The 24,166-nt window shown below is 48.1% G+C and overlaps 1 protein-coding gene and 1 pseudogene across 7 annotated transcripts; both read right to left on the reverse strand.

Moving 5' to 3' along the window:
• Positions 1-102: 102 nt before the first annotated feature.
• ECSIT (ECSIT signaling integrator) lies at positions 103-24,166 on the reverse strand. Of its 7 annotated transcripts, XM_053586510.1 has the most exons (10): positions 24,078-24,150; positions 23,702-23,874; positions 13,313-13,463; positions 13,086-13,204; positions 8,977-9,394; positions 8,285-8,508; positions 1,462-1,519; positions 1,169-1,317; positions 932-1,037; positions 103-460 (listed from the first exon to the last, which is right to left on the reverse strand). In XM_053586510.1, the coding sequence occupies exons 4-10, from the start codon at positions 13,179-13,181 to the stop codon at positions 213-215; spliced, it is 1,299 nt and encodes a 432-aa protein (XP_053442485.1). In that variant the 5' UTR covers positions 13,182-13,204; positions 13,313-13,463; positions 23,702-23,874; positions 24,078-24,150; the 3' UTR covers positions 103-212. The 7 variants fall into 7 exon arrangements, with proteins under 7 accessions (XP_053442485.1, XP_053442486.1, XP_053442490.1 ...); XM_053586511.1 differs by lacking the exon at positions 23,702-23,874 and having other exon boundaries at positions 24,078-24,165; XM_053586515.1 differs by lacking the exon at positions 13,313-13,463.
• Positions 17,316-19,121, reverse strand: LOC128580989 (ribosomal RNA-processing protein 7 homolog A-like; annotated as a pseudogene).

Here is a 24,166-nt window from a genome sequence, read left to right on the forward strand (position 1 = left end):
CCAGAAGAAGCCATATATCCTTGGCGTTCTCACCTGCCAATCGCTGGCAGCCTGAGATACTGGGGAAGTGATGCCACACTGCCAGAGAGGAGGTAAGGCAGCTCCAAGCAGGACAACTTTTATTTGCTGTCCACTTAAAGGTCATCTCATGGCTTCCACACCAGTCCATGCCCTCCTCGGGCCATAGTCTGTGCCCTGCGACCTGCTCAGTCTCAACTCTGGCCCTGCTGCTGTCGCTGCACAGTGTGTTCTTTCTCTTGGCCCTCAGGTGATGGTGGGGGTTGCTCCTCCAGCCCTGGGGAGGTTGTCAGGAGCTCCCCGGTGGACCCCGCCAGGCGGAAAACCACAGGGATCTGGGCCAGGGCTGGGTTGGTCTCCTGCAGGCCCAGGATCCACTTGGCCAGTGTTGCCTGGTCATGGGCACCTGCCATGCACATGGCGAAGATGGGGCCTTCCTCCACTGTTGAGAGAGATGGATCCTCAACAGTTTGTGCCATGGATAGAAAGACACCCCTTTGAAGTACCTTAATCTCCCTTTCACTTTCTTGTGCCTCCAGATTTTTGCACAAGCTTAACCCCTTTTCCAATCCACACTTCATCTGGGTGTTGCATGGCTCTTCCAGATTCTGCCAGGAAGCCCTCCTAACCCCTTCTGGTGGCTAGGTGGCATACACTTTCCCAAAATGTACCTTCCTGTTTCCCCACTGACCCAAGGGAGTAAGTCTGTTCTGGTTACACTCAGTCCCCAGCACACTCCATAAATGTGTGCCCAAGGACTGACAGGCATGGGTGGTCTCAGGCCTGGAGCCCCTGGAACACATGATATATGCATGGGAGGGGGAAGCAAATGGGCTGTCGAGGCCCATCCCTTTAGCCCAGAGGCCACCCTCATTCTGGTGGTGTCTGGAGTCCTGCCTGTCCTTGTTTTTACCTTCATCAATGTCAAATTCATAGTCATCCCAGCTGCTTCTCGCATACTCCAGGTCCAGCTGCATTGGATAGTAGAGGTTCCACTCCTCTGGGATCTCTTCCCCTTCCTACTCCAAGGTGGGAAGTACAGGCAGGGTCAGATCCAGGGCCTCGTATCACACCACCCAGCCTCTAGCATGAGGCCTCAGGGTGGTGCCAACCCATTCCCCAGCCCCTCACACATGCTTTAGGCCCTTACCCTCTCCTCAGGAGGTAGCAAGTCAGCTCTGAGGATGTGGTAATAGACACATTTGTTGCGAAGCCACAGGGAGAAGGGGCCCTCAACAAAGACAGGTCGGGCTGGGTTGTGGCGGGCCAGGGCAGCCTGCTGATCAGGACTTTGGATTCCTGATGTGAAAAAAGGCATGCCTTTGTGCCCTGGCTGAGGGGCTCTCCTCAAAGGCCAAAGGAGCCCACCCAGAAGATCCAGTGAGAACCCCAAAGGGCCTAGGACACATCAGAGACCTAAGTGCCCCATGCCTGGGGCCTTACCTACAATGTGGGGCTTGGTGGGATCCGATGCACCTGTGGAGTTGTTGGACACAGGCATCTGCAAAGAACAAGAGGGGTGGAAGCTTGTGACCCCAGCACCTGCAGAGGAGCCAGGACAGAGAAATGGAAAGGTGGATTCTAGTAAATAAAGGATACCTCCACTGGACATAGCACTCAGACATGTCTTTACCTCTGATCTATCCCATTTGTTAAGAGCCACCAACATTTAAGACACTCAATGGTGAAGGAACCCTGGAGCCAGTGCACTTGCCTTAAAATTATACAATCCTGGCTTTGTCTCATCTGTGTGACCCTACACAAGTCACTATACCTCAGTTTCTCCGACTACAAAGTGAGGATAATAACGCATACTTCAGATGATTCTAAAATGCTTAGAACAGTGCTTGCCATGTCATAACTAGTCACTGCTTGTGAATTAAAAAAAGAAAAATATTGGGGGTGGCGCCTGTGGCTCAAAGGCGTAGGGTGCTGGCCTCATATGCCAGAGGTGGCAGGTTCAAACCCAGCCCTGGCCAAAAACTGCAAAAAAAAAGAAAAACATATTGGCTTGGAGCCTGTAGCTCAATGAGTAGGGCGCCAGCCACATGCACCAAGGCTGGCGAGTTTGAGCCTGGCCTGGGACTGCTAAACAACAAGGACAATTACAACCAAAAAATAGCCCGGCATTGTGGCGGGTGCCTGTAGTCCCAGCTACTCGGGAGGCTGAGGCAAGAGGATTGCTTGAGCCCAAGAGTTTGAGGTTGCTGTGAACTGTGACGGACGCCATGGTACTCCACTGAGGGTGAAATAGTGAGACTCTGTCTTAAAAAAAAAAAATTTCCCATGCATAGAATATCCCAGGAAAGGCTCGGTGCCCATAGCACAGTGGTTACATGCCAGCCACATGTGCTGAGGGTGGCAGGTTCAAACCTGGCCCAGGCCAGCTAAACAATGACAGCTGTTAACAACAACAAAAATAGCCGGGCATTGTGGTGGGCACCTATACTCCCATCTACTTGAGAGGCTGAAGCAAGAGAATCACTTTAAGCCCAAGAGTTTGAGGTTGCTGTGAGCTGTGATGCCACAACATTCTACTGTCTCAAAAAAAAAAAAATCCCAGGACAGTGACACAAGAAGCAATGACAGATTGAACCTCTGTATAGGACAGGATGGGGAGGAATACCCTTTTGTATCTTTTTAATTCACAAAGGCTGACACTTGTAATAACAGCACTTTTGTGGGAGGATCACTTCTGGCAAGGAGTTTGAGATCAGGCTGGGCAACATAGTAAGACCACTATCTCTACAAAAAAAATTTTCTTTTTCATAAATTAGCCAGGTTGGGAGAAGTGGCTCATGCCTGTAATCCTAGCACTCTAGGAAGCCAAGGTGGGGGGATTACTTGAGCTCAGGAGTTTAAGACCAGCCTGAACAAGAGCAAGACACTCAGAGGTCCTCAAACTTTTTGAATAAGGGGTCAGTTCACTGTCCCTCAGACCGTTGGAGGGCTGGACTATAGTTAAAAAAAAAAAAACTAGGAACAAATTCCTATGCACACTGCACATATCTTATTTTGAAGTGAAAAAACAAAACAGGAACAAATACAATCACACCGCCTCATGTGGCTCACGGGCCGCAGTTTGAGGACCCCTGTGAAGTCTTTATCTACCAAAAGAAAAAACTAGCCAGGCATAGTGGCATATACACTTGTAGTCCCAGCTACTTGGGAAGCTGAGGCAGGAGGATTGTTTCAGCACAGGAGTTTGAGGGTATAGCAAGCTATCGTGACTCCACAGCACTGTAACTAGAACAACAGAGTAAGAAAAAGAAACAATAGCAGCTGGGAATGGTGGCTTACGCCTATAATTCTAGTCCTTTGAGAGGCTGAGGCAGGTGAATTGCTTGATCTCAGAAGTTTAGGATCAGCCTGGGCAAGAGCAACACCCGGTTTCTACTAAAATTAGAAAAACTAGATGGGCATCATGGTGGGTGCCTATAGTCCCAGCTACTCAGGAGGCTGATGCAAGAGGATGTCTTGAGCCCAAGAGTTTGAGGTTGGGCTGGGTGCAGTGGCTCATGCCTTGAATCCTAGCATTCTGGGAGGCCGAGGTGGGTGGATTGCTTGAGACTAGCCTGAGCAAGAGCAAGACCCCATCTCTTAAAAAAAAAAAAAAAAATAGCCATGCATTGTGGAGACTGCCTTAGTCCCAGCTACCTGGGAGGCTGAGGTAGGAAGATTGTTTAAGTCCAAGAGTTTGAGGTTGCTCTGAGCTATGACACTATGGCACTCTACATAGGATGACAAAGTGAAACTCTGTCTCAAAAAAAAAAGTATGAGGTTACTGTGAGCTATGACACCATGGCAACTCTACCTAGGGCAACAGAGTGATGTCTCAAAAAAAAAAAAAAGTGCAAACCTGTAGTCCCAATTACTCCAGAGGCTGAAACAGGAGAATTACATAAGGACAGGAGTTCAAGGCTGCAGTGAACTATGATCATACCACTGTACTGAAGCCTGGGCAACAGAGGCACACCCTATCTTAATTATTTCTTTTTTTGTAGAGTCTTACTTAGTTGCTCTCAGTAGAGTGCCATGGCATCACACAGCTCACAGCAACCTCCAACTCCTGGGCTTAGGCAATTCTCTTGCCTCAGCCTCCCGAGTAGCTAGGACTACAGGCGCCCGCCACAACGCCCGGCTATTTGTTGCAGTTTGGCCGGGACTGTGTTTGAACCCGCCACCCTCGGTATATGGGGCTGGCGCCCCACCCACTGAGCCACAGGCGCTGCCCAATTATTTCTTTTTTTGCCATCTTTAAAAATTAAAAAAAAAAAAACAACAACAGGCCAAGCATAGTGGCCAGGAGTTCAAGGGTTAAAGTGAGCTATGATGACACCACTGCACTCTAGCAGGAATGACAAAGCAAGATTGTCTCAAAAAATGAAGAACTGCATGATGATATAATTAAAATGGAAAATCAGTATAAATATACTTACCGTTCAATGAAAAGGCCCAGAAGTAAGACATAGATTTTGAAACTATCTCCAATATCAGGACAGTATATACATGTTCTATACCCTGCCTTTTGCAGTTTTCACTTAATAATTTGGCTGGGAGGCCAGGCCCAGTGGCTCATAACTATAATCCTAGAACTCTAGGAGGCGGAGGAGGAAGAATCTCTTGAGCTCAGGAGTTTGAGACCGGCCTAAGCAAGATTCAGAGGCCATTTCTACTAAAAATAGAAAGACTAGCTAAATGCGGTGGCACAGGCCTATAGTCCCAGCTGCTTGGGAGGCTGAGGGAGAAAGTTGTTTTAGCCCAGGAGTTGAAAGTTGCTGTGAGCTATGATGTCACCACACTCCAGTCTGGGGCAATAGAGTGAGACTCTGTCTCAAAAAAATAAAAATTTGGGTGGCGCCTGTGACTAAGTGGGTAGGTCGCTGTCCCCATATACCAAGGGTGGTGGGTTTGAACCCAGCCCCTGCCAAACTACAACAAAAAAACAGCCGAGCGTGGGCGGCGCCTATGGCTCAGTGGGTAAGGCGCTGGCCCCATATACCGAGGGTGGCGGGTTCAAACTGGGCCCCGGCGGAATTGTAACAAAAAAATAGTCGGGCGTTATGGCGGATGCCTATAGTCCCAGCTACTCGGGAGGCTGAGGCAAGAGAACCACCTAAGCCCAGGAGTTGGAAGTTGCTTTGAGCTGTGTTAAGGCCACAGCACTCTACCAAGGGCGAAAAAGTGAGAAAATATATATAATTAAAATTAAAAAGAATAGCTGGGGCTGGGCCCAGTGGCTCATGCCTATAATCCTAGCACTTGGGAGGCCAAGGTGGGTAGATTGCCTGAGCTTACTAGTTCAAGACCAGCCTGAGCCAGAGAGAGACCTTGTCTCTAAAAATAGCTGGGCGTTGTGGCAGGTGCCTGTACTCTTATCTATTTGGGAGGCTAAGACAAGAGAATCACTTGAGCCCAAGAGTTTGAGGTTGCTATGAGCTGTGACACAGCATAGCTATGGGCACTCTACTGAGGGCGACAAAGTGAGACTGTCTCAAAAAGAAATGTGGTCCATCTCTGGAAAATATGCAAAATATGTGCTCCAACACTTGTTCACTGCTCAATTTTTTAGTCAAAACATATGTGTATTTTGTAAAATAGTTAATTTTTTTTTTAAGAGACAGAGTCTCAGTATGTCACCCTCAGTAGAGTGCCGTGGCGTCATAGCTCACAGCAATCTCAGACTCTTGGGCTTAAGCAGTTCTCTCTGCGTCAGCCTTCCAAGTAGCTGGGACTACAGGCACCCACCACAATGCCTGGCTATTTTTTTTGCAATTATCATTGTTGTATAGCTGGTCCAGGCTGGGCTCAAACCCGTCAGCCCCAGTGTATGTGGCTGGCGCCCTAACTGGTGAGCTACAAGCGCCAAGCCTCAAATTTTTTTTTTTTTTAGAGACAGAGTCTCACTTTATTGCCCTTGGTAGAGTGCTGTAGCGTCACAGCTCACAGCAACCTCCAGCTCTTGGGCTTAGGCGATTCTCTTGCCTCAGCCTCCCAAGTAGCTAGGACTACAGGCACCCCCCACCCTCAGTATTTGGGGCTGGTGCCCTACCCACTGCGCCACAGGCACCGGCCTGCTTCATTTTTTTTTTTTTTTTTTTTTTTGATACAGAGTCTCACTGTGTTGCTCATGACATCATCATAGCTCACAGCAGCTTCAGACTCTTGGGCCCAAATTATCCTCTTTCCTCAGCCTCCTGAGTAGCTGGGACTACAGGCACCCATCACGATACCTGGCTAGTTTTTCTGTTTTTAGTGGAGACAGGGTCTCACTCTTGCTCAGGCTGGTCTCGATCTCCTGAGCTCAAGAAATCCACTGGCCTCAGCCTCCCAGAATGCTAGGATTACAAGCATGAGCCACTGTGCCCTGCCATAAAATTCAATTTTATTTCATTTTTTTAAATTGTGTTCAGGGTATAAGATTTATTATTTTTATTCTTCTTCTTTTTTTTTTTTTTTTTGAGACAGGGAATTGGTCTGTTGCCTAGGCTGAAATACAATGTCATCATAGTTCACTGGAAGCTCAAACTCCTGGGCTCAAGTGATCCTCCTGCCTCTGCCTCCCAAGCATCTGGGACTACAGGTTTGTACCACCACACCCAGCTGATTTTTTTTTTTTTTTTAAGAGTCAGGGTCTCAGGGTGGGAGCAGTGGCTCATGCCTGTAATCTAGCACTCTGGGAGGCCAAGGTGGGTGGACAGCCTGAGCTCATGACTTTGAGACCAGCCTGAGCCAGAGGGAGACCTCATCTCTAAAAACAGCTGGGCACTGTGGCAAGTGCCTGTAGTTCCAGCTACTTGGGAGGATGACGCAAGACAACTGCTTAAGCCCAAAAGAGTTTGAGGTTGCTGTGAGCTGTGAGCCCATGGTACTCTACCAAAGGCAACAAAGTGAGACTCTGTTGGAAGAAAAAAAAAAAAGAGACAGGGTCTCACTATGTTGCCTAGGCTAGCGTCAAACTTCTGGCCTCAACTGATCCTCTGGCTAGAGTGTCCATCCCTCTTCTTAAGACCTCTGCATGGCTATCTCCATCAACCGACAGGTTGAAGACCAAGCTCTTTAACACTATGTTCCCCAAGTCCTGTACCCTGAGCCCTGGCATACACTGTTCCCTCTGCTCACAGTGCTTACCTCATCTCCTCCAGGAAGCCCTCCCTGTTTACTGCATTCTCTGGGCTATCATAGCACCCTGGGATTCTCCAGATCAGAATCAGTGGCTCCAAAGGAAACTGTTATTTGGGGCCAGTTTCCAGGACCAGATAGATGACAAGGGCTACAGGAACTCAATTTGGACTCACTCATGTGACCTGACATGAGTAAGGGTCCCTAGGACACTGGGGCAGGGATTGCTGTTATATTCAGTCATTCAACAAACCACTGCTGAGTGGTCTTGCACCACCACTTGCTTTTGCAAGACACTGTACTAGGCCTTGGGAGACGTGAGGGAAATACTGGGAGAGGGGTGGTAGCAGAAGCCAGGGGCTGTCATGGTCTAAATGTTCATGTCCCACCCAAATTCGTATGTTGAAACCTCTCTCCAATGCCACAGTATTAAGAGGTAGGTTGTTAGCTGCCCTCATAAGTGAAATTACTGCCCTTTAAAAGAGACCTGAAGGGGCCTATCTGTCCCTTCCTGCCATGTGCCATCTATGAAGTAGAAAAGCAAGCCCTTACCAGACACCAAATCTACTAGGACCGGGATCTTGGCTTTTCCAGCCTCCAAAACTATAAGCAATAAATTTATGTTTATAAATTACACATTCTAGGTTGGGAATGATGGCTCACACCTATAATCCTAGCACTCTGGGAGACCGAGGTGGGAGGATCCCTTGAACTCAGAAGTTAGAGACCAACCTGAGCAAGAGTCCCTGTCTCTACTGAAAATAGTCAAACTAGCTGGGTGTCGTGGTGGGTGCTTGTAATCCCAGCTACTGAGGAGGCTGAGGCAGAAGCACCCCAGGAGTTTGAGGTTGCTGCAAGCCAGGCTGATGCTACAGCACTCTAGCCTGGGCAACTAGGCTCTTTAAAAAAAAAAAAAGTATTCATTCTATAGTGTTTTGCTATAGTAACCTAAACAGAGTAACACAAAAGTTAAGCTATGGCACTCATTCAGGGCCATATAGAATCCTTTGCAGGACTCAAGCAGGGAATCAGGCCTGGTTCTATCACAATCACTCTGGGTAACTGAGGGGGAGAAATTTCTCAGGGGAGAAACTGTGGGGCCTGGCCTGGGGTGGTGCCTGAAGGCATGGGCAAGAGTAAATACCTGGTAGATGGTGACCTTGGCACTAAGGTCGGGCTCCATGTGCCGCAGGCCCAACTGGGCCAGATCCACAGGATCCTGGGGCAAGTCTCGGGGAATGGGGAAGGGGTTGATGTTCTTGAATCGGGGGAACCACAGCTTCATGCGCAAATACTTAAGCATGGGGTAGCTTTTTCGTCCAAATATCTGAATCAGCAGGAACTCAGTCTCCTTGTCAGGCATCACCCCTGTGCCAAGCAGATGCAAGAAGAGCCTCAGGGAGGGAAGGAAAGGAGGGAACAAAGAGGGGAAATGGAGAACACTGAACTCAGGGAATTGATCACGGAGGAGGAGAAAAGAATCAGGGAGTGTTATAAAGGAAATGTCAGAGGGAGGTGAGAAAGAGATGAAAGACAGAAGGCAGATTGAAAGGCCGGGCATGGTAGGTCACGCCTATAATCCCAGCAATTTGGAAGGCTGAAGCAGGAGGACTGCTTGCGGCCAGGAGTTCAAGATCACCCTGGGCAATGTCTCTTAAAAAAAATAGTAAATATACTAATAACTTAATTTTCAAAAAGAGAGATTAAGAGAGGGTGGGGAGCAAGACAGAGGGACACCAGAGCCATGGAGGAAGAAGGGACCCCACACCAGGGAGGGGGTCTGCCAGCTGTAGGGCAGCCTACACCCTAGTCCCAGGGCTAGCCTGCCGACCACACCGTTATTTTCCATCTGCTCCAGGACGGCAATCCCGCACTCCTGCTGCCGTGGGTAGTGGACGAAGATGCGCTGGATGATGTTTCGAGGCCGGAAGACCTCCTTGGGGAAGACATCCAGCAGCAGGTTGTACACGGCCACGTCGCGCTCCACGCCGTACTCCTGCATCTTGCGCAGGGCCAGGTAGATGAAGTCCACGTGGCCCCGCTTGCGCACATTGCGCTGCCCAAAGCTCTGCACGGCCTGCACGAAGCTCGCCTTGTCCCGCTCGCCACCCGGCGCCTGTCTGAACAGGTCCTCGTGGGGCGCCAGGGCCCTAATGGGCCTCCGCTGGAGCTCAGGTGGGCCTGGAACCAGTGACAATTCGGAGTTGTGGGCAGCTATGCTACGATGGAGGCCCCGAGGGGGCTGGGGAGGCACCTGAAGACAGAGGAACACTGCTGGAGTCTGGCACCTCCCAGTGTCAGTGGGAGGCTGCTGGACTGGCTCTTTCCAGAGACAAGAGTTAGCTACAACCTAAAGGCCTCCAAGAAGCATGTACCTGTGGTTACACACCCAAGATTATATAGTATTTCTAAGTGTGATAAAACACGGTGCTAGGTAGCCAGGCGTAGTGGTTGAGAGCCTGTAGTCCCAGCTACTTGGGAGGCTGAGGCAGGAGGAGCACCTAAGCCTAGGAGTTTGCAGTGAGCTATGATGGTGCCACTGCAATGTAGCCTGGGCAACAGAGTGAGACTCCAGCTCCAAAAATAAATAAATAAATGAAAATAATATAAAAAAGAAAGCCAGACACAGTGGCTTACACCTATAATCCTAGCACTCTGACAGGCAAAGGTGGGTGGATTCCTTGAGCTCAAGAGTTCTAGACCAGCCTCAGCAAGAGTGAGACCCCATCTCTACTAAAATATAGAAAAACTAGCCAGGCAGTAGCTGGGTATGGTGGCTTACACCTATAATCCTAGCACTCTGGCACACCAAAGTGGGTGGATTTCTTGAGCTCAAGAGTTCCAGACCACCCTGACAAGAGCAAGACCCCCATCTCTGCTAAAAATAGAAAAACTAGCCGGGCGTTATGGCAAATGCCTGTAGTCCCAGCTATTCAGGAGGCTGAGGCAGGAGGATCACCTGAGCCTGAGAGTTTGAGGTTGCTGTGAGCTATGACACCAGAGCACTCTACTCAGGGTGACTCTCAAAAAGAAAAAAAAAAAAAAGAAAAGAAAAAGGCTGAGCACAATGGCTCATGCCTGTAATCCCAGCACTCTGGGAGGCCTAGGTGGGCGGATCACCTGAGCTCACAAGTTCGAGACTAGCTTGAACTAGAGTGAGACTCTACCTCTAAAAATAGCAGGGCGTTGTGGCAGGCACCTATAATTCCAGCTACTTGGGAGGCTGAGGCAAGAGAATTGCTTGAGCCCTAGAATCTGAGGTTGCTGTGAACTATGATGTCACAGCACCCTACTGGGAGCGACAAAGTGACACTCTGTCTCTCAGTTTGAGTATCTTCAGCCAGGTGATGTTCACATCTCACTTGATGGTTTGGGTATCAGTTTCCCCATTGTTCTGATGGTGCCTCCCTGGGATCAAGAATGTCTTATTATCTAGAGTAGGGACAGCATATTGCTAGAAGTTGGCCAGATCCCTCTAGAATACAAGTTGGTAAATCATGGCCTACATAGCATTTCCAGCCACCCATCTGCTTTTGTAAATAGTTTTATTGAAACACAGCATGCTTTTTTTTTTTCTTTTTTTTTGAGACAGAGTCTCACTGTGTCCCCTCGGTAGAGTGCCATGGCGTCATAGCTTACAACAACCTCAAACTCCTGGACTTAAGTGATTCTCTTGCCTCAGCCTCCCAAGTGGTTGGGACTATAGGCACCCGCCACAACACCCAGCTACTTTTTTGTTACAGTTGTTTAGCTGGCCCAGGCCGGGTTTGAACTTACCACCCTTGGTGTATGTGGCTGATGCCGTAACCACTGTGCTACGGATGCTGAGCCATACACACAGCATGCTTTTTCATGTATGAATGGTCTGGGGCTGCTTCTGTGCTGTAGCATAGCACAAAGTAACTGTGAGTAGCTGTAACAAAGATCATGTGGCCGCCCATAAAGCTGAAAATATTTACTATCGGACCCAATATAAAAAGTTTGCAACCCTGCTCTAAATGGTACCGTAACAAATTTTTCTTTCTTTCTTTCTCTTTTTTTTTTTGTTAGAGACAGTCTCACTCTGTCACCTAGGCTGGAGTATAGTGGCATCATTCCAGCTCGCTACAGCTTTGAATTCCTAGGCACAAGCCATCCTCCCACCTCAGCCTCTCCAGTCACTGAAGTTTTAGGCATGAGTGACAGCTCCCAGTGCAACATTTCTCATTTTATTTTATTTATTTTTCTTTTTTGAGACAGGGTCTCACTCTGTCACCCAGGCTGGACTGTAGTAGCACCATCGTGGCTCACTGTAACCTCAAACTCCTGAGCTTAAACAATCCTCTCTCAGCCTCCTGAGTAGCTTGGGAGTACAGGTGTACACTACAAGGCCCAGATAATTTTGTTATGTTTTATAGATATGGCGGTCTAACTATGTTGCCCAGGCTGGTCTCAAACTCATGACCTCAAGCAATCCTCCTACCTCAGCCATACCAAGTGCTGGGATCACAGGTGTAAGCCACCACTCCTGGCTCTTATTTTGATTTAAATGGAGTGTTTAAATTAGAATGGACATAAAACCATCTATAAAAATATATAGCTAACAAGATCCAATGTTTACCAAACACTCTTCCTTTCTAGCCACTGTTGAGCACTTTATAAGTGTGAAACTTTACAGCCGTCCTATGGTGAGGAGCGTGCTTCCTGTACCCATTTTACAGATGAGAAACTGAGGCTCAGGAAGATAAAGCGGGATACATGATGTCAAACAGTTGCAAAACAGCAGAGCTGAGATTGATAAGAGTGTTCTCAATCCCTCTGCTCTGCTGCCTCTAACAGCTACCACATGTCTTATTTTGACAAGGTAATGGTAAGCAAAGAAAAAAAAAAAGTTGACTGGACACAGTGGCCTGTATTCGTCAGCACTTTTGGAGGCTGAGGCAGGAGGTCTGCTTTAGCCCAAGACTTTAAAACCAGCCTGGGTAGCACAGCAAGATTCCAACTCTAAAAAGTGAAAAAAAAAAGGGCCAGGTGCAGTGGCTCATACCTATACTCCTAGCACTCTGGGAGGCCAAGGCAGGTGGATAGCTTAAGCTCAAGACTTCGAGACCAGCTTGAGCTAGAGCAAGACCCCATCTTTAAAAATAGCAGTGCATTGTGGCGGGTACCTGTAGTCCCGGCTACTTGGGAGGCTGAGGCAAGAGGATCACTGAAGCCCAAGAGTGTGAGCTTGCTGTGAGCTATGTTGCCACAGCACTCACCTAGGGTAACACATTGAGACTCTGTCTCAAAAAAAAAAAACAAAAAACAAAAAACTACAGGTGGTATATTTATACGGTAAAAATCAGAAAGGAAGCCAAAGAATGCCCAAAGAAGGGGAAATACCACATAAGAAATAATGTAAATGAAATGCATACACAGGACCAGGCAGAAGTATTCAGTAGGGAACTATTTTTTTTTTTTTGTAGAGACAGAGTCTCACTGTACTGCCCTCGGGTAGAGTGCCATGGCGTCACAGGGCTCACAGCAACCTCTAACTCTTGGGCTTACGCGATTCTCTTGCCTCAGCCTCCCGAGCAAGTAGGGAACTATTAATATCACCATCATCATCGCCATTGTTATCTATGGCTGTTGGTCTGCTTGTGCAATTGGGTCACTTTGGATTTGGGGAGGAGGTTCAGTTTTCTGCCCCTCCCCCATCTTTATAAATGAATGCAGGAACTACCCACAGTCATCTCCAAATCCACTGAGCTCATGCATCTCTATTTGCAAAGTCACCTCCCCCCGTCCCCCCCCCCCCCCCCCCGCACCTCTTAAAATAAATTAGGAACCTTCAGTGGGCCCTCAGCACAGACAGGCCAACACAGACCCACAAGAGTTGGCTCACTAGGTGAATTCTAAAAGTGTTGGGAACAAATCTCAAGCCTTCCTCCCTCCACCCTGACAACTATTCAGCTGGCGGTTACCTGAGAGATGGGAGCTCTAGTGAGGGTAGCCCCGCAGATGCCTCCCCAGCTCTTAGAGAGGCCTCGGGCTAGCAAGATGGCTCGGACCCAGCTCATGCCTCTGTTTGCCAGACAGTCACCTGGCCAAGAGAGAAGATTCAGCATCAACCTGGCAGCCTACCAGCTAATAGAAACAATAAGATCACAACATGGCAGAGGATGAACTCCAGACTGCACAGCTAACTTACCAGCTCCTATGGTTTTCTTATTCACAAGACAGATTTCGGTGACTGTTACAATTAAAGATCTCTGTTCTGGGGCGGCACCTGTGACTCAGAGGAGTAGGCGCCAGCCCCATATGCCAGAGGTGGCGGGTTCAAACCGAGCCCCGGCCAAAAACTACAAAAAAAAAAGATTTCTGTTCTGCTAGCTCAAACCCTTAACTATTTCTTTTTTTTTTTTTTTTTTTCTCGGCCGGGGCTAGGTTTGAACCTGCCACCTCCGGCATATGGGACCGGCGCCCTACTCCTTGAGCCACAGGCGCCGCCCAACCCTTAACTATTTCAAAGAATTTGTTCCTAGGCTCGGCGACCGTAGCTCAGTGAGTAGGGCGCTGGCCACATACACTGAAGCTGGTGGGGGGCCTGGCCATATACACTCAAGCCTGGCCAGGGCCTGCTAAAACAACAGTGGCCACTGCAACCAAAAAATAGCAGGTGTTGTGGCAGGTGCCTGTAGTCCCAGCTACTCAGGAGGCTGAGGCAAAAGAATCACTTAAGCCCAAGAGTTTGAGGTTGCTGTGAGCTGTGATGGCACAGCACTCTACCGAGGGCGACATAGTGAGACTCTGTCTCAAAAAAAAAGAGAGAATTTGTTCCTAGAATGTCCCCACTCTGTACTGGATACTTTATCATGCTCTTTTTATTTTTTAAGAGATACTGTCTTACTCTATTGTCCAGGCTAGAGTGTAGTAGCACAATGGTAGCTCACTGCAGCCTTCAACTCCTGGGTTCAAGCAATCCTCCCGCCTCAGTCTCACCAGTAACTGGGACTACAGGCATTTTGTAGACATGGGGTCTCACTATGTTGACAGGCTGGTTTGGAACTCCTAAGTTCAAGTGATTCTCTTGCCTCAGCCTCCCAAATGCTGGGATTACAGGCGTGAACCATCCCACCTGGCTGAATCATTTTTTAAAACAGTTTTACTCACATACCATAAAATGCAATGGTTTCTTAGTATGTCTACAGAGTTGTGCAACCATCATTACAACCCAATTTTACAACATTTCTATCACTCCAAAAAGAAATCCTGCACCCATTAGCAGTCTCTTCCCATTTCCCTCTTGCTCCCAATCCCAGGCAACCAGTAATCTATTTTCTCTATAGATCTAGCTACCCAGGCATTTCATATAAATGGAATCATAAGAGGGAGGCGCCTGTGGTTCAGTGAGTAGGGCGCTAGCCTCATATGCTGAGGGTGGTGAGTTCAAACCCGGCCCCGGCCAAACTGCAACAAAAAATAGCTGGGCGTTGTGGCGGTGCCTGTGGTCCCAGCTACTCAGGAGGCTGAGGCAAGAGAATCGCCTAAGCCCAAGAGCTGGAGGTTGCTGTGAGCTGTGACATCATGGCACTCTACCGAGGGCGACAAAATGAAACTGTCTCTAAAAAAAAAAAATGGAATCATAAAATAGATGCTCTTTTTTGACTGGCATCTTTCTCTTGACATGTTTTCAAGGTTTATCCATGTTGTCGCATGGTTGAATTTCATTCATTTTAGTTGCCAAAAAAACTCCATTTAAAAAAAAAAAAAAAAAACTCCATTTTTTTTTTGTAACGGAATATAACCATGTTTTCTATGGCTATAACCATGTTTTATTTATCCATTCATCAACTGATGGACGTTTGGGGCTCTTCCCCAAATGTTTTTGACTGTTATAACTACTGCTGCTATGAACATTCCTGTAGAAGTTCTTGTGTGAACATATATATATACTTCTCTTGGGTATATATATACTTAGGAGTTACATTGCTGAGACATATGGTAACTGTATGTTTAACATTTTGAGGAACTGCCAGACTTGTTTGCCAAAGTGGTTGCCCCATTTTACATTCCCAGCAGCAATGTATAGTTGGCCCTTGAACAACATGGGTTTGAACAGCACAGATCCACTTATACTTGGACTTTTTTTCAATAAACATTACACTGAGTATACCTTCCCCTCCTTCCACCTGTAGTCTACCTTTTCTGCCTCTGCTACCCAAGACGGCAAGACCAACCCCTCTGGGGGCATCCATAGCTCAGTGGTTAGGGCGCCAGCTACATGCTTCAAGGCTTGTGGGTTCGAATCCAGCCCAGGTCTGCCTAACAATGATGACAACTACAACAACAAAAATAGCTGGGTGTTGTGGCAGGCACCTGTAGTCCCACCTATTAGGAAGGCTGAGGGAAGAGAATTGCTTGAGTCCTAGAGTCTGAGGTTGCTGTGAGCTGTGATGCCATAGCACTCTACTGAGGGCAACATAGTGAGACTCTGTCTCAAAAAAAAACAAAAGTAAATACATTTTCTCATCCTAGAATTTTCTTTTCTATTTTCTTTCTTTTCTTTTTCTTTTTTTTTGAGAAAGAGTCCCACTCCTTTGCCCTGAGGTTCAATGCTGTGGCATTATCATAGCTCACAGCAACCTCATACTCCAGTACTCAGCTTTCCTCTCACCTCAGCCTCCCCAGTAGCTAGGTCTATAGGTACCCACCAAAACACTTGACTAGTTTCTTTTGTTTGGTTGTTTTTTTTTTCTGAGACAGAGTCTCACTTTGCCCTGTATAGAGTGCTATGGTGTCATTGTAGCTCACAGCAAGATCAAAACTCCTGGGCTTGAGCAATCCTCTTGCCTTAGCCTCCCAATAGTGGGGACTACAGGTGCCCACCACAATGCCCAGCTATTTTTTTAGAGATGGGGTCTCGCTCTGGCTCGTCTCAAACTCATGAGCTCAGGCAATCTACCCACCTTGGCCTCTCAGTGTGCTAGGATTATAGGCATAAGCTACCACACCTGGCAAGGATTCCAATTTCTCTACATCCTCACTGACACTTTTTTGTCTGTCTTTTTGATCATAAAAATCCTGTTGGGGTGGCGCCTGTGACTCTGTGGGTAGAGCACCACCCCCACATACTGAGGATGGCAGGTTCGAACCCAGCCCCGGCCAAACTGCAACAAAAAATAGCCAGGAGTTGTGGTGGGTGCCTGTAGTCCCAGCTACTTGGGAGGCTGAGGCAAGAGAATCACCTAAGCCCAGGAGTTGGAGGTTGCTGTGAGCTGTGACGCCATCGTACTCAACCAAGGGCGATAAAGTGAAACTCTGTCTCTAAAAAGAAGGAAAAAAAAACACCCCATCCTGTTAGGTGTTCAGCATTTGTTCGTGTGATTATTGGCCATTGTACATATATCATGTCCACGAAATGTCTCTTTAGATCCTTTATCCCTTTTAAAAATCGTGTAACGTATCTTTTTATTATTGAGTTGTAAGAGCTCTTTTTATATGTTCTGGATGGATACTACATCCTATGATTTGCAGATATTTCCTCCCTTTCATGGTTTTTTTTTTTTTTTTTTTTTTGAGACAGAGTCTTACTTTGTCACCCTGCATAGTGGGTGTGGGCTCAAGTGATCTTGCCTCAGCCTCCCATATAGCTGGGACTACAGGTGTCTGCCACATTGCCTGGCTATTTTTAGAGACAAGATCCTGCTCTTGCTCAGGCTGGTCTGGAACTGATGAGCTCAAGCAATCCACCTGCCTCAGCCTCCCAGAATGCTACGATTACAGGCATGAGCCACTGTGCTCAGCCTTTCTTTTAAGAGTTTTATACTTTTAGCTCTTACCTTCAGGTCTATGATCTATTTAGAATTAATTATTGGGTATAGTATGAGGAAGGGTTTCATCTCATATGGATATCCAGTTATCTTAGTACTGTTTGTTGAAGACACTAGTCCCTTCCCATTTTATTGTCTTGGCGCTCTTGTTAAAAGTCAATTAACTAGGGCGGCGCCTGTGGCTCAGTGAGTAAGGCGCCGGCCCCATATGCCGATGGTGGTGGGTTCAAACCCAGCCCCGGCCAAACTGCAACAACAAAAAAATAGCCGGGCGTTGTGGCGGGCGCCTGTAGTCCCAGCTGCTCGGGAGGCTGAGGCAAGAGAATCACATAAGAGGTGAGGTTGCTGTGAGCCGTGTGACGCCACGGCACTCTACCGAGGGCAGTAAAGTGAGACTCTGTCTCTACAAAAAAAAAAAGTCAATTAACTACAAATGTAAAGGTTTATTTCTGGGCTTGCAGTTCCGTTCTATTGATCTATATGTCTGTCCCTATGCCAGTACCACATTGTTTTGATTACTATAGCTTTGTAGTTTTGAAAGCAAAAAGTATGAGTCATCCAATTTTGTTCTTCTTTTTCAAAACTGTTTTGGTTAATCTAAGTTCTTCACAATTCCACATAAATTTTAGAATCAGTTGTCAATTTCTTTCTTTTGTTTTTTTTTTCTTTTTTTGAGACAGAGTCTTACATTGTCACCCTGGATAGAGTACCGGCATCACAGCTCACAGCAATTTCAAGCTCTTGGGCTTAAGCGATTCTCTTGCCTCAGCCACCCAAGACTGAGGCATCTGGGACTACAGGTGCCCACCACAACGCCCGACTATTTTGTTGTTGTTGTAATTGTCATTGTTGTTTGGCAGGCCCGGGCTGGGTTCAAACCTGCCAGCTCCGGTGTATGTGGCCGGCACCCTAGCCACTGAGCTATAGGTGCTGACCCCAGTTGTCAATTTCTTTCTTTCTTTTTTTCTCACATTTTTGAGGCTGTTTCACTGCCAGCAGAGGCTTTTTCAGTGAGGGACAGGGAGCACAGGACAGATCATTAATCTGTATCATTGAGAGTAGAGTCTGGAGCCCAGAGACAGAAGCAGCCACGTCCTGAGGACCAAGTACTCCTGGGTAGGTCTGGCCAGCACTGGGCCTGGCCTGTTGAAGCACAAGGACTGAGAGGTGACTGTTTTTCACTCCCCATCCATGTGGATTCGGAGATTGGGCTAGCGCCTGTTTCAAGTGTAGCCTCCCAGGGGCATGCTGAAGGCCCTGCCCAGCACTTTTTGGAGACTACCAGTAGAGTCAGAACTTGCGTTGAGCCCACATCAGTTTAATCCTCTGCTTGTCCTCCTTGAACTTCTTCTGCAGCTGTGCTAGATGCTTCATCTTGGACTCAAGGTGCTGCCAGGCATAGAAAATGAGCAGTTCCTTGTGGATGGCTTCCATCTCTCCCTCTCCAGCACCTGCAGGCTGGCTGCCTTCATCCAGGGAAGCACAGGCCGCCAGCCCAGCAGGTCACCTTCACCCAGCCCTTCTCATCAGGGACACCTTCCTCCTCCTTGGCCTTAACCTCCTCTTCAGCTATCCTCTGGTTGTATGCCTCCATAAACATGTCCACTTTGACCCTTAGGGCCTCAGGGTTAGGCACAAAGTCGGAATAGTCACTGATCCACTTGCAAATGCCACTCTTCAAAAGATGACTGTCGACACCAGCAAAGGGCCCATCAGGGTCAAGGCAGCTGACACTCCACCTGGCTTCTGAAATACCACATAGGCTATCTGGAACCCCGGAATAGGCTTGGGGTGAAAATACTTAGACTTTGGGCTCAGCACCTATAGCTCAGGCAGGTAAGGAGTCAGCCACATATACCAGAGCTGGCAGGTTCAAATCCAGCCTGGGCCAAAAAATAGCTGGGCATTGTGGCAGGTGCCTGTAGTCCCAGCTACGTGGGAGGCTGAGGCAAGAGCATCGCTTTGGCCCATGAGTTTGAGGTTGCTATGAGCTGTGAAGCCACCGCACGGTACCCAGGGTGACAGCTTGAGAAAAAAAAAGAAAATACTTAGACTTTGGATTCTTTAGGCTCTCAGCAAGGTCTGACTTCTCCTATTAACTGCCCAGACTGGAGCCACAGGAGGACAGCAGACGCTCAAGATCCCCTCTGCAGGGTCCCTCTCGACATGCTTCTTCCTGTGTACCATCTTGCTGACATGACTCAGTTGTCAATTTCTGTAAAAAAGCCAGCTGGGGGCCAAGTGTGGTGGGCCACCTATAATCACTCTGGGAGGTGGAGGTAGAAGATCACTTGAGGTAGAAGATCACTCTGGAGGTTGGAGACTAGCCTGAGCAAAAGCAAGACCCATCTCTACTAAAAATAGAGAAAATTTTCCTGGGCGGCACCTGTGGCTCAAAGGAGTATGATGCCAGCCCCATATACCGGAGGTGGTGGGTTCAAACCTGGCCCCAGCCAAAAACTGCAAAAAAAAAATTATTTTCCTGGCATGGTGGTAGGCACCTGTAGTCCCAAGTACTTGGGAGGCCAGGAGTCTGAGGTAGGCTAAGGCCAGAGGACTTTAGCCTGGGGCAACAGCGGCGCCTGTGGCTCAGTGAGTAGGGCACCGGCCCCATATGCTGAGGATGGCGGGTTCAAACCCAGCCCCGGCCAAACTGCAACAAAAAAAATAGCCGGGCGTTGTGGCGGGCGCCTGTAGTCCCAGCTACTCGGGAGGCTGAGGCAAGAGAATCGCTGAAGCCCAGGAGTTGGAGGTTGCTGTGAGCTGTGTGACGCCACAGCACTCTACCGAGGGCCATAAAGTGAGACTCTGTCTCTACAAAAAAAAAAAAAAAAAGAAAGAAAGAAAGGGCTCGGCACCTGTAGCTCAAGCGGCTAAGGCGCCAGCCACATACATCAGAGCTGGCGGGGTCGAATCCAGCCCAGGCCTGCCAAACAGCAATGACAACTACAACCAAAAAATAGCTGGGTGTTGTGGTGGGCGCCTGTAGTCCCAGCTACTTGGGAGGCTGAGGCAGGGGAATCACTTAAGCCCAGGAATTGGAGGTTGCTGTGAGCTGTGTGATGCCAGGACTCTCTACTCAGGGTGGCAGCTTGAGGCTCTGTCTCAGAAAAGAAAAAAAGCCAGGTAGGATTCTGACAGGGATTATGTTATTGAATCTGTAGATCAATTTAGGAATTACTCATTTCTTTTCTTTTCTTTTTTTAAACAGAGTCTCACTATGTTGTCCTGGGTAGAGAGCTGTGGCATCACAGCTCATAGCAACCTCAAACTCCTGGGCTTAAGCAATTCCCTTGCCTCAGCTGGGACTACAGGCACCTGTCACAACGCCCAGCTATTTTTTTGTTGTTGTTGCAGTTGTCATTGTTGTTTAGCTGGCCTGGGCCAGGTTCAAACCCACCAATCTCGATGCATGTGGCCAGCACCCTAACCACTGAGCTACGGGTGCCGAGCTGAATTATTCATATCTTAAAAATATTATCTTATGATCCATGAACTTGGGATATCTCTGTTTATTTAGGTGTTCTTTAATTTCTCAAAATAATGTTTTATAGTTTTCAGCATACGAGTCTTTTTTTTTTTTTTAGGGAGAGGGTATTGCTCTGTCACCTAGGCTGGAGGGCAGTGGCCCAATCTCAACTCCCTGTAACCTCAAACTCCTGGGCTCAAGTGATCATCTCACCTGAGCCTCCCAAGTATCTGGGACTATAGGCCCATGCCACCAGACCCAACTAATTTTTTTTTTTTTTTGTAGAGGCCAGGCACAGTGGCCCATTGCCTGTAATCCTAGCACTCTGGGAGGCCAAGGCAGGAGGCTCCTTTCAGCTCAGAAGTTTGAGACCAGCCTGAGTAGTAGACTTCATTTCTACTAAAAATACAAAAATTAAGGCTGGGCACAGTGGCTCACGCCTGTAATCCTAGCACTCTGGGAGGCTGAGGTGGGTGGATCACCTGAACTCATAAGTTTGAGACCAGCCTGAGCCAGGCCAAGACCTCATCTCTAAAAAATAGTCGGGCATTGTGGTGGGTGCAGCTACTTGGGAGGCTGAGGCAAGAGAACTGCTTGAGCCCAAGAGTTTGAGGTTGCTGTGAGCTGTGATGTCACAGCACTCTACCTAGGATGACAAAGTGAAACTCTGTCTCAAAAAAAAAAGAAAAGAAAGAAAGTAAAATTAGCTGGGTGTTGTGGAGGGTGCCTATAGTTGTAGCTACTCAGGAGGCTTGAACCCAAGAGTTTGAGGTTGCTGTGAGCTAGGCTGACACCACACCACTTTATCCTGAAGCAAAAGAGTGAGACTCTATCTCAAAAAAAAAAAAAAAAGAAAAAAAAATTTTAGAGATGGGGTCTTACAATGTTGCCCAGGCTGGTCTCAAACTCCTGAGTTCAAGCAATCCTCCTGCCTTGGCCTCCCAAAGTGCTGGGATTATAGGCATGAGCCACCACCCCCAGCCCAGAATTTGCATTTTAACAAGAGTCCCTGATATCTCCTATGTACATTAAAATCTGAAAAGTGATGATCTATGCGCTGAAGATTCTCCAATGTTCATCTCTAGTCCTGAGTCCCAGTCTCCATATCTAACTGCCATTTTGGCATATACCCAGGAATTACAAACTTAAATTTGTTCTAAATTGATATTCCTGCTTCAACTCATTCCCTCTATTGTAGCCAATGGCACCATCATTACTACTCATTTGGGCCACAAACCTAGAAGTAACTTCTAAGTGTACTGTATTTGTCCCTCTCTCACCCAATCCATCAACTAATCCTGGTGACTATTTCTAAAACTTGCCAAATTCACCCCTTTCTCTCTGTCTGCAGGCCACCACCCCAGTCTATAACCTCTTTACTAGTGATCTACCCAGCCTCCCACTTCTGCCCTTCCTGCCTTCAATTCGTTTTTCTTGCCATGGCCAGAAGGAGCTTTTAAAGATGTAAATTGAAACCAATGCTTTCTGCCTTTAATCATGAATCACATTTTTAAAATCAGATAGGGCCTTTCTTTTCTTTTTTTTTAATTTCTCCCAGTTTTATGTACTGGGAAGGTGTTGGCCTCTACTCCCTGGTGCAACTTCCAGCCTCATTCTACAATAAACTAGCCAGCAGCCGCAGTGGCTAACAACTATAATCCTCTGGGAGGCCAAGGAAGGCGGATTGCTTGAGCGTAGAAGTTCAAGTCCAGCCTGAGCAAGAGCAAAACCCGGTCTCTACTAAAAATAGAAAAATTACCTGGGCGTCCTTGAGCAGGTGTCCCAGCTACTTGGAAGGCTGAGGCCAGAAGATCGCTTGAGCCCTAAAGTTTGAAGTTGCTGTGAGCTATGACACAAGGGCACGCTGCCCAGAGTAACAGAGGGAGACTCAATCTCAAAAAAAATAAATAAATAAAATAAAATAGAATAAAATAAAATAGCCCCCTACCCTTAGGCTGAAACTTTACCTTCTCTCTAAGGAAGAAGACACGCGAAGTTAAAACTATCAAGACGTGGAAAGGGAATGAAGGATTCAGAAGTCAAAAAGAGTAGGAACCACCTCTTTTTCTTTTTGAGATAGAGCCTCAACCTGTCACCCTGGGTAGAGTGCCGTGGCATCACAGCTCACAACAACCTCAAACTCCTGGGCTCCAGTGATTCTCCTGCCTCTGCCTCCCAAGTAGCTGGGACTACAGGTGCCCGCAACAATGCCTGGCTATTTTTCTTTTTTTGGTTGCAGCTGTCATTGTTTGGCGGGTTCAGGCTGGATTGGAACCCACCAGCTCAGGTGTATGTGGGCTGGTGCCTTAGCAGCTTGAGCCACAGTTGCCCAGCCAGGGCCTCTCTTTCTAAACTCAACTCCTAACACTGGCTGCTCAAGCGACAATCTCTCAAACAAGCGAACTTTATTCCAGGGTCAGAGCCTTTGCACTTGCTTTTTTTCTGTCTTCCTCCAGATCTGCCCATGGTCATTCAAGTCTCTATTCAAATGAGAGGTCCCTTTCCCGGCATTTAAAAAGCCCTCATGGGGGCGGCGCCTGTGGCTCAGTGAGTAGGGCGCCGGCCCCATATGCTGAGGGTGGCGGGTTCAAACCCAGCCCCGGCCAAACTGCAACAAAAAAAAAATAGCCGGGCGCTGTGGCGGGCGCCTGTAGTCCCAGCTGCTCGGGAGGCAAGAGAATCGCGTAAGCCCAAGAGTTAGAGGTTGCTGTGAGCCTTGTGACGCCACGGCACTCTACCGAGGGCGGTACCGTGAGACTCTGTCTCTACAAAAAAAAAAAGCCCTCATGGGCTCAGCACCCATGATGGCACAGTGGTTATGGCCATGGCCCAAGCCACATAGACGGGGGTGGCGGGTTCGAACCCGGCCAGGCCAGCTGAACGACAGTGACATGTGCAACAAAAAAATGGCCGGGCGTTGTGGGGGGCGCCTGTAGTCCCAGCTACTTGGGAGCTGAGGCAGTATTAAGCCCAGGAGTTGGAGGTTGCTGTGAGCTGTGACGTCACAGCATTCTACCAAGGGCGACATAGTGAGACTGTCTCAAAAAATAAAAAGCCTTCGTCATTCACCGTAATGAATTTTTAGCAACTATCGATAGGTATCTGAAATCATCTTTTTCGTTCATTTCTGACTTGTTCAATGTCTGTTCCCCACCTCGACCCCCCGCCAGGAAACAGAGGATTTTGTCTATCTTTCTCATTGCTGTTATCTCCAGCATCCGGGACAATACCTGGTATACAGTAGGTGCCAAACAAATATCGACTGAATGGGAATAAGCGCTAAGTTTCTACAAAATACCTATAAATCGGGCCCCCGAGGTAGAGTATACGTGCAGGAGCGCTTGAGGCTGGCTGCCGGGATTCTGGGCCCCTTGGTGAAAACAGATAGACACGGGTTCCAATTCCCGCTTCGCTGCTAAGTTATGGCTTGAGCTCTGGCAAGGGCCTTAATCTCTGAATCATTTGTCTCACCTGCAAAAGCGAAATCAGGGGCATGAGGAGGCGGGCACAAGGCGAGCTGCCTTTATTCGCACGCCCTCGTCTCTACCACAAAAGGTCATGGCGCCTGGCCCAGCAGCTAGATCCCTTTGTGGTCGCCTTCCCACGCCTGCTGGCCCGGAACGGGACGCCCTGGAAACTAGGAGTTCGCGTTCCCCTTTCTACACACGACCTACCTACTCACGCGGTCAGTCGTGGACTTAAGGCCGGCTGGTCTTGCTGCTGGGCGCCGCCATGATGCCCCACAGAGCGTCCGGGTCACGGC

The sequence above is a fragment of the Nycticebus coucang genome, chromosome 3 (genome assembly GCF_027406575.1).
Source record: "Nycticebus coucang isolate mNycCou1 chromosome 3, mNycCou1.pri, whole genome shotgun sequence".
Lineage (NCBI taxonomy): Eukaryota > Metazoa > Chordata > Mammalia > Primates > Lorisidae > Nycticebus > Nycticebus coucang.

Bases quoted from the DNA above. Each gene is read 5' to 3' on its own strand.
- ECSIT (XM_053586513.1), bottom strand. From the start codon at position 13,181: ATGAGCTGGGTCCGAGCCATCTTGCTAGCCCGAGGCCTCTCTAAGAGC. The intron at 9,395-13,085 runs GTAACCGCCAGC...CTCTGTCTTCAG, and splicing joins CTAGAGCTCCCATCTCTCAG to GTGCCTCCCCAGCCCCCTCG. The intron at 8,509-8,976 runs GTGTGGTCGGCA...TGCTTGGCACAG, and splicing joins GGAGCAGATGGAAAATAACG to GGGTGATGCCTGACAAGGAG.